Source organism: Molothrus ater, chromosome 2 (assembly GCF_012460135.2).
Source record: "Molothrus ater isolate BHLD 08-10-18 breed brown headed cowbird chromosome 2, BPBGC_Mater_1.1, whole genome shotgun sequence".
In the NCBI taxonomy this organism is placed as follows: Eukaryota; Metazoa; Chordata; class Aves; order Passeriformes; family Icteridae; genus Molothrus; species Molothrus ater.
In genome coordinates this window covers 66,268,766-66,278,716 of record NC_050479.2, presented here as the reverse complement: position 1 = coordinate 66,278,716, position 9,951 = coordinate 66,268,766, and the positions used below count along the sequence as shown (strand labels likewise).

The following is a 9,951-nucleotide window of genomic DNA, read 5'->3' as shown; positions in this document are numbered from 1 at the left end:
TATGCAGCTGTGCATCCAATTTGCTATTCAGGGGATTTCTACTGTTGCTCTGCCATAAAGCTGACCTCAGAAGAGTCTATGCCACACATGGAACAACTGCTCAATGCATTGGTCTGGAAAGACTTGCCAAATATTGAATGTGACCTGGCCAAAGTCATTGTAACTGTGTCTAACCTGCCTGAATGGGTTTTCCTATATGAGTGCCATGTTGTAATTCAATGTGAGACTTAGAGGAGCAAGACTGGAAAGTTGCAACAGTCTTCCATGAACTGCTTCTCATCTTATACTTGCACTTAATTGTAAGACTATGACTGTTTTATTATCAGTGAAGATGCTATTCCCAGGCTGCAGGCCAATAACTATTTAGGCCAAGCTGAAAACCCAGGGATTAAAGCATGATAAGGACTCAAAAATACTTCAAAGGGTGAAGAGAGAAGGGGACAGCTGACAGTGATTTAATTTGTGGGCAGAGGGATCCATGCCCCAGATTGTGAACTGAAGCCTGTGCAGAGCTTGCTGTGTAAAAACTGGGAATTAACAGTGATTTTCAGAGAAAAAGCAGGAACCAGTGGCTCTTCCCACAGCATGGAATAAGACCCTTTAGCTGAAAAAGGCACCAAAGCTGGACATTTGAAGCAAAGACTGCAAGAAGGAGAAAGATCTAAGAAACTACGAAAGACAGACAAGACAAGAGACAAAGTGCTTTAACACTGTCTTTTCCAGAGGTACAGAGGAAGGAAACATCCCTGCCAGGTCAGGAATTGCTCTGACTTCTCTGTCTTCCTAGAAATCATTGGTAAGACTGTGATTACTGCAAGAAGCCCTAGGAGTCCACTCAGGAAGGGTTCAGCTTCCTCTCAAACACAAAGGGAAGCTCAGAAGCAAATGACTAATGGCCCAAAGCTTTATTTGATTTGCTGCTACAATTATGTAGTGGCTGGCAAATCTCACTGGCCTCCCTCAGGTACTAATCCATACTGGGCTGTTTCAAAGAGTCCCTGAGAAACTGGAGCTTAGATAACCTCATTAAAAGCATTTGAGAGGCGTTTCAGCTACATTAATGCACAATATGACTAGTTAGGATAGCCATATGCTGCTCATATATAAAAGTATGAATAAGTCATCTGCTGGCTAGCTGAGATTCCTAAGTTATGTCTAAATGGAATAAAGACATCATGGGCACTTGGATACAAAGAATGCTTAAAGACTGAAGATGAATTTGGTCATCCCATCAAAACAAGAGAGTAAGGAGTGTTTAAAGTTCAACTTAGGCTAATATTTGATTTCAAAGGCTGGCAACTAGACCAATTTCTTTTCAGAAATTACAACTTGGCATGAAAATGTTTAAATAACTGCCCCCAAGTGAAGTGTTCCTTGTGCAAACCTGGGGGTTAGAAATTAAAGAAAGAGAAGAGCATGGATATACAACATAACCTTCTGTTTCCCTGACTTGCCTTTGCCCACACCTGTAGCTGTGACAGATCCACTACAGTAACTACCTGTTTACAACCCTGTTGCTGCAAGGACATGGAGCCCCTTCCATCCAAAAGGAAAAGTAGTATGTCATGAACAATGGATCAGGTAACATTTTTCACCCTCAGATATACCACTTGCTCCTTATGATAAAATCCTTTTGGGGGAGTGAGTTGGTTAAAAAATAAATGTAAGAAGAGTGTGAAGAAAAAATACAGCCCTTTAATGCAGATTGGATCAAAAGAACTACAAAAAACAATTCTGGCATAAAACCCTGCTTGATATATCCGAATTTTGGATCATAGCTTCTACATTTCAATCCCTGGAGAGCATCTCAAGTATCATCACTGCCAACGCACAGACAGTTTTAACAAAATTCTCTTTAATTTGGTCTTACAAATCTGCAACAAGGGGAATTCTGAAATTTCCCATGCTGTCTCTTCTGGGACGTCATGATTCTGGCATCTAACCTGAATCTCATGCTGAGGTTTCAGCTGCTGTAGTTCTCATTCCTTTGTCTTCACTATGAACTTTCAGAGGGCTCAAACAGGCTATACTCCTGTTTGTTCCTGCTCAGACAGTATGATTGATCCTGGTGGATCATGCTCAGGCTGAGGTTCACTGTAACCTCCTGATTCACTTCTTCAGGGAGCTGCTCCCTACCTGGCTGTTCCCCACCCTGCATTTCTGCATCCACTGGCTCTGACCTTGCACTTGTGCTTCAGAAGCATCCTGATTTTCCTGAACGTTTATCCAGTTTGCCAAGATCATTTCAGAAATCTAATCATGTTCCCTAGCATGGCCACAGCCTTCCCGCACATGCTCAATTTGCATGTATCACTATCCACATCACTGGTGACAAACTTTGCTGGTTTGACTGAATGAACCGTTGTGTTTCCCGTGCTGGCAGCTGAGTGCTGCTTAGCCGTGCAACAGCACAGCCAGGTCGTCACCTAGCTGTCCCTCGGCTTGGACTTATCACGGGAGTCAAACTCACCCTTAAACGAACTAAAAGCTCCTTTTTCTCGTGCGTCCTTTACAAAGAGAGAACAGACTTTGATATCAAAGTCCAAGCCCAGCTGTTCGCACAGAGCTCCTGCTGTTGCTTGCACATCTGTGAAAAACACCAATCACTTGTTTTTAAAATTTTAAAAGTTTTAGTAATAAAATGGTTATAAAAATAATAATACAATTAGAGTAATAATAATTTGGACAAATTGAATTAGGACAATATGAAACAATAGGGACAAAGAATTACAGATGTCCGGGTACCTTTTTTCTGGGCAGCACGAGCCCAAAAAAGGACATCCGTTAACAGAGGATTAACCTTTAAAAGCAATAGCCTGTTGCATATTCATACACTTCATATATGATGCATAAATTCCATTCAAATACAGAATGGTCATCGTCAACTTCTTCCTCTGAATCCTAACAGTGCCTTCGAGGCGGGAAGAAGTTCGTTTCTTCTGCTAAGAGGGCAATAAATTCTTTTTCTCTGAAAGATTTAGGTGTCCAGTGGCTGCTATCTCGCTGCGAGTCCTTTCTTTAAAAAAAGTATCCGACATAGCATAGTTTCTATTTTAACATTTTTATAACCTAAAACTATATTTAACACACTACTTAAGAGAATTAATACAGCATTACTTTCTAGCACAACACATATAATATTCATTTTAATATTTGCGAAAAGCCAATCATAAAATACATGCATTTTTCACAACATCCCATCCTTGCGCTCCGCACGTTCGGAGCGCAGCCGGTGCGCGGCCGCGGCGGCTCCGGGCCCGGGCGCTGCGCGGGGCCCGCGCGGGGCCGGGCGGCGCGGCCGGGCCCTGCCGGGGTCACCATGGCGACCCGCGGCCGGCGGGGCTGGCGGGGCGGCGCGCCGGGGGTTGAGCCGCCGTGCTCCCAACCGGCCCCGGCCAACAGCCGCCGCCTCTAGCGGCCGCGCCTACGCAGGGCCGGCGGGCGGCGCAGGGCGGCCGGACCCTTCCGTGGGCTGGTGGCGAGCGGAGCCGGGCAGCGTGGTGGGCCACTGGTCATCCTGCCGGGCGGGCGGGAGGAAGGGGTTGCCAGGGGCGCATTTGTGGTCGTTCGGAGGATTTTTTATTATTCTTTCCCCCCCGCGATTTCGTTTTATTTCTGTGGGTTTTTTCGCTCCTCCGAAAGGTACCGACGTCGGGGCGATGCATCGCACCGGAGAGAAGAGCCGTGCGGGACGGCGGGAGTCCTGCCCCGCCGCCCTCCGCAGCAGCGGCGGCCGGGCCGTGCTGGGGGTGCTGACGGAGAACGGGCAGCAGCAGCAGCGGCCCGGCGGCCAGGTGAGCCCCGCTGCCCGCAGCCCTGCCGCCCCCCCTGCCCGCAGAGCCCGGCTGAGCTCCGCGGCCCCGGGCTGGCAGCCGCCGGCATGAGCGGTGCACGCACCTGCCCCGAGGCTGCCGGCAATGACCTGGCGTGGCGGGGTGAGAAGGTGACTCGGGCTCCAGTTCTCAAGCGTGAGTTTCCCGAGAAACCCTGCTAGTAACCGCACAGTCCCACCCTGCGGGTGTTTCCCCGTGGAAGTACTCTGAGTAAATAATTAATCCTGTAAGGAAGGGATACTACTCGGCCGCTTACCCTCCACAGTGTCGGGGGTGGTTCAAGGAAGGGCTATGAACTGACCCAAAGCTCTCATTGGCGTGTGCTCACTCCAGGGTGCCAGAGCCTTCAAGAAGTTCAAGTTAATGGCGTGTCGTTTTTCTGTCCCTTCAGCCCTCCTGGAGTCTGCTGGTGGGGCAGGGATAATGTTACTATTCTGACCTAAAATAGCAGCTGGTATGGGTGCACAAACTCTTCTTGGTTTTGGCTGTATAAAGCCCCTAACTCAGCTGGTGGCTTACTGGTAGATGGTGTGAAACGTTGTAGCCTGGTCACTCGTAGTCCTAGGGTTGTGATGCTTAAGCTCAAAAATTCAAACTTCTGTTTTTAACTCTGCTTGAAGTGCCTTCTTGCCAGTGCAGTCCTTCCTAAGTCTGTGGCAGTGCTTGAGCACTTTTGTTAACTTGCTGCACTTGCAACTGCTCCTTGCCAGAACTGTGTATCAGACTGCACTTCCCAGCCCCATTGGAAATGAGCAGCATCCACGTTCTCCTTGGTGGGAGGCACTGAGTATGATGCTGCTCCCCTGGTTTCCTGACTTTTGCTAATCTTGATTCTTTCTGTGAGGAGTCTGTCACAGCAAGACAGCAACGAGTGGCACCAACTTCAGAGGCATCAAATGTTAGTTGGTGGCTTTTCACATGAACTTCTGTTACTGGTGTCTGTTACATAAGGAAAGTGATTTTCTTTTTGAAAACAAGTGACACACTCTGTTTTCCTCCTGAGCTGCCCTCCCACAGCGTTACTGTGTGCTCTGCTTCAGGGTGCTGCTGTTATCAAGCGCTTCCCTGGCTTTGAAAACACCATCACTTCATCTAGAAAAGATGAAGTGCCCAGCTGCATCATCAGTGCTACATCAAAGCAAGGTTTTGCTATCTACATAGATGACTCAGAAGATAAAGAAAACTACAGCTGCCAAGTGTCTGAAGAGCTGGAATTAAGCCACTGTGAACTGGATACCAGTGCAATGACATCCAGTATTCACCGGCTGCTGAATCTGAGTTCAGGTAACTCCTGTTACTACTCAGATGGTGTCCATAGCACAACCACATGTAGGATGGTTATGAGTTGTGAATTGTAAGCTAGTGAGTAGCTTATGTGACAAGAAATAACACTGCAAGCTAACTTCGATTGTGTCTACATGAGGGGCAATACTTCTGAGCTAAAATTAGCAAGAGAAAGTCAAGAGATTAATTATACAAATGTCTTGCTGCTTCCTATTACCTGTTAGGCTCTCCTATGGTAGTGGACACATCCTTCCAATCCCAGCCAGAGGATCACATGGAAGATGTTGTAACTCTGGCTGTGGGAGAGTATGCAGAAGACATTCATCAGTACCTCCGAGAGGCAGAAGTAAGTTGCTGTGAGAAGCTTATAGGTATCTGTGGTAGGCTGCAATATTGCGAAGATCCAGGGTTGCCACTGAACTACAAAGAAGAGAAAGTAAATAGTAAAAGTAATTTCTAAAGGCAACATATAGTCAGGGATAAGTTCTTTCTGGATTAATGCATCCCTGTTAATTCCTATGATGGAAGCATCTCTTGACTTGTTTGGTAGGAAGAATTCTTGCAAATGGGCATAGAATGCTGTAATAATGCTAAAGGAGTTTGATGTGATCTCACTGACAGCTCTCTGGCTATAGCAGTAGGTTTTCCTACCTTCTTATGTCAGAACAGTGAAGTGCAGCCTCCTGATGGGAAGAAGGGGGAAATTCTGATTGTTTCATTTTCAGGTCTTTCTGAATGGCTCAACTGATGGCAAAGGCTGTCCATAGTCCAGGATGTGTTTTACTATTCTCCTGCTAGCACCAAAGCTCAATCTGTCTCTTCAGTGTAGAAATACTAGAGATGTAGAAATTCTAGAGGTGCCACTAGCTGGGAATAATTACCACTAGCAAAATAATTGCAGTTAGTACTTACAGTTATTAAGAGTGGGACAACCCCTACTCTTTTTAATGTAAATATAAAGAATATTCATCAGCTCAGCCATCCATGGTTCTCTTCAGAGTGATCATCCTGATTCTTCAACTCTTTCCAAACAGGTAAGATTTAGGCCCAAGCCCTACTACATGAAGAAGCAGCCAGATATCACAACAGGAATGCGTGCTATCCTGGTAGACTGGCTGGTGGAAGTAGGGGAAGAATATAAACTTCGGACAGAGACTTTGTACTTGGCAGTGAACTTCCTGGACAGGTTTCTTTCCTGCATGTCTGTTCTCAGAGGCAAGTTACAGCTTGTGGGAACAGCGGCAATTCTTCTGGCTGCGTAAGTGTTTCATCTTCCAAAATCTTGGTGATCTGAAGCCTATTTTTGAGCTTAGTCTTCTAATGTAATTTGAAGGAAGGAAGGAAGGAAGGTTGCATTAGTAGGTAGCTTTTCATGATGTCTCAAGATTACCAATCCTTTGGTACTATTAAAATGCAGCATTTAATGTTGAATGTGAAAAACTGTAATGGGGCAAGCTTGTAACCATAAACACAGTAGCAGAAGCAGTAAAGTGTTAAACTGCTTGCCTGTAAGGCTGCAATGGACTCAGTTGCAATCTACAGTTGGCCTTTAACTGCTCTAACTAGACAGAGTAAGCAACATAGCGTAGGGGGGTGCATGGGTGTTTGTCTGGAGTGTGCTGTGTTACTGAGAGTTGCCCACCGTTAGCTGTAAGGAGCTAAAGATGTGAGTGTATGTCTGTCTAGACTGATGACTCGAAGTTCCTCTAAGTATATTTGCCTAAGTTTGAAACTAAATTGTTAGCTAGCCTGGAGGAACAAGTAAAATTTGAGCTTTCCACAAGTTTTAGTAATGTCATGTTCTCATATAACTTCAAGGCTGAAAAATGTGCCTTCTATATCCCTTTTTCAGGAAGTATGAAGAGATCTACCCACCAGATGTAGATGAATTTGTCTATATAACAGATGATACCTACACAAAGAAGCAGCTACTAAGAATGGAACATTTGCTTCTCAAAGTGCTGGGTTTTGACCTAACAGCCCCAACCATCAACCAGTTCCTCCTTCAGTATATTCAGAGACGTGGAATGTGTGTGAGGACAGAGAACTTGGCAAGGGTATGGACTATCTGCCTTCTGGGACTGAGGGGGAAGAAGTGATCCTTAAAGGAGAACTACTTGCATTTCAGGAAGCTGTCTCTGCAACAGGCCTAAAACTGCATGTTTCATAGCGGTGGCTTGTGTGCTGAGACTTTTGGATAGATGCCTCATGGAAGTCCTAGGTTTGGTCTGTCTTGTCTGGTCAGGGATAATTCACTGACCAGGCAATTAGGTGGTAAAAATCTGGTGGTTTTTTCAGCAGTGCCTGTGTAGCAAGCTTGTCCTGGATTTGGTGCTACTGCATATTGCTCCACAATGACACAGAGTATACCTGCATAGCTGCATAAGAGTTGCCTGGAGTAGGCAACCATGCTTAGAAACAACAAAATTACCATAAAACATCTAACTAGCTGCTTCTCTGCAAAGGGTATAGGATTGTACAATGACTCTACTCCAACAGAACCCATATTGTGCTTCTTAGAGCTGTCCATTTATCCCTGATGTCCAGGTGTTTATCAATATAAACAAGAGCCTGAGCAGATAGGAAGAGTGTGTCTGTCAGTTTTATGAAACTTGACTTTTCTGAGTCTCTACCTGTAAAATCAAGTCAGATCTGATGATGGAACCAGAACTTCAGATTAGAATACCAGAACTTTGGATTAGAGTAGATGGGTTAGGCTTTGACGAAATCTGGTCTTTCTGTCCCCCCTGAAACATGATAAAGGATCTTCTGTAAGATCAACAGGACTGGAATGCTAATTCTTCTCACTAAATACATAGTTTATGCTTTTGGGCATCATACTGAGACTATTGACAAATTTTATACTTGCAGTATAGGACTGATTGTACCAACTAGGTTGATTCTTTTTGAAAAACTTGGATTTTCTTGTTCAGTATCTTGCAGAGCTGAGTCTCCTCCAAGTTGATCCTCTTCTGAAGTACCTTCCTTCACAAATTGCTGCAGCAGCCTACTGTTTAGCAAACTATACAGTGAACAGATCTTTCTGGGTAAGAACAGCAACTGTGCATTAATAAATAGCTCAATCATTTTGTTATTGTTAGAACTGAGCTGAGAAGGAGGAGGAGTACCTACAAAGTATATTGTTCTGAAGGCTGAAATCCTAGAATGAGTAGCTGTTCTAGAGTTAATGAGACTACCTGATAAATGACTAAGTAAGGTTAAGTAAACCTGAAATATCATGCCTCTTCTCTGAAATGGAAGGGATTTTACTGTCTTGCTCACTTACATCAAGGCTGTACCAAAGGCCTCACAAATGTTCAAAATTACACCCCAATGCCAAATTCAGGGTCTTTCTGGGAGAAAGGGGAGAACTGATTCTGTCTGCTTGAGTGACTATACTGCTGTGTAATTGTGGCTGCTTTACCACAAGCCTTGGTAGACCTTCCAGCTGTATGTCGGAGAAATAGCTTTAGTGCAGAGTAAGATCCAGAAGAGATGTAATGGACGCACATGCTTTGAGCAGAAGGAGCTTGTCAGACTTCATGGCACCAAGGGAGACCTAGAGTGAAACTGATGGCACAATACAATTGAATCTTTTTCATGTTTAAAGAGTCTAGAGTGAGCTCTGATGTAGTGAAAAGAGTTTCTGTTTCCGTGGGAAACCCATCTTCTAGATGGCTGCTGGCTACAATAGAGTAACACTGTTTTTTCTCTTCTGACCAGCCAGAAACACTTGCTGCATTTACTGGATATTCCTTAAGCGAGATAGCGCCTTGCCTGACTGACCTGCACAAAGCATGCCTTGATGCATCCCATTGCCAGCTGCAAGCTATTAAGCAGAAGTATAAGCACCCAAAGTAAGTAACCAGTATACCAGTGTCTTGGATAGCTGTAAGCACAGGATGACTCTGGTTTTCCGGCTTGGGCTGTGGCTGTTGTAGCTCTCTCACAGTTGTCAGCGTCTAGATCTGAAACAGAAGCCTCCATCAGCCCCTTGAGGAGAAAACTTTTCTGACCAGAAAAGTGATTAATCCATAAGTATGCAGATGCATTGGATAACAACTTTGTTTGCAATGTTGCAGGATGATGCTTCTCTTCACCAATGTATTGCACAATCAGTGCAATAGATAATTCAGTTGACAAATCTGAAGCCAATATCTGTAGTCACTTCATTTCTATTCCAGGTACCTGCAGGTGTCTCTTCTGGAGCTCCCAGCAGTTCTTCCTCTAAGCTAGACACTGTGGATCCTGGACTTGAAGATTACTGTGTCCCAATCAACAAAGCTGGTCTAACATTTCATAGAGCACTGCGGGTCATGTGTCTGTAACCACAGTGATCAGAATGGTTTTTAAGCTAATATTTTTAATGAGATGCCTTTTTAAAAATAGGTATTAGACTATAGCTCTTAACATAACTGAAAGCACTTTTAATAAATGTCTTATTACACTCTACTTCTGTGAATCTTCTGACTTCAGTTAATACCTGCAGTAACAGTGAGTGGAATGAATTTTTGAATGTTTTGTTTTGTTGTTTTGGTTTTTTTGGGGGGGAGGTGGGATTTGTTTTTTACTGAATAGCTGTAAGCACTTATAAGCTGGCTGGTGTGGATAAAGCAGAGCTTGAACCACCACAACCTGACATCCCTGTAGGCACAGGTGATTTGCTGTAGTCCTGTTTGTTCTCTCTTCAATGAGATAAGATCCTGTGGGCATGAACAGAAGTTATTTTCTGTGACTTGTTTACCATGTCAGACCAAGAACATCCACATGCAATTGGTCTTTGAACTCTGAACATGTTTGTAGAAGATTATCAATGTTGAGGTAAAAGTCAGAC

The 9,951-nt window shown here is 44.5% G+C and overlaps 1 protein-coding gene across 1 annotated transcript; it reads left to right on the top strand.

Moving 5' to 3' along the window:
* The first annotated feature begins 3,385 nt into the window (after positions 1 to 3,385).
* Positions 3,386 to 9,569, top strand: CCNA1 (cyclin A1). Its single transcript, XM_036385181.1, has 9 exons — positions 3,386 to 3,500; positions 3,643 to 3,794; positions 4,874 to 5,117; positions 5,342 to 5,463; positions 6,152 to 6,375; positions 6,970 to 7,174; positions 8,051 to 8,164; positions 8,841 to 8,974; positions 9,302 to 9,569. The coding sequence occupies exons 2-9, from the start codon at positions 3,660 to 3,662 to the stop codon at positions 9,351 to 9,353; spliced, it is 1,230 nt and encodes a 409-aa protein (XP_036241074.1). The 5' UTR covers positions 3,386 to 3,500; positions 3,643 to 3,659; the 3' UTR covers positions 9,354 to 9,569.
* The last annotated feature ends 382 nt before the right edge of the window (positions 9,570 to 9,951 follow it).

Coding starts and splice junctions, on each gene's coding strand:
- CCNA1 (XM_036385181.1), top strand. CDS start 3,660: ATGCATCGCACCGGAGAGAAGAGCCGTGCGGGACGGCGGGAGTCCTGC. Junction 7,175..8,050: donor GGACAGAGAACTTGGCAAGG/GTATGGACTATC, acceptor TTTCTTGTTCAG/TATCTTGCAGAGCTGAGTCT. Junction 8,975..9,301: donor CAGAAGTATAAGCACCCAAA/GTAAGTAACCAG, acceptor TTTCTATTCCAG/GTACCTGCAGGTGTCTCTTC.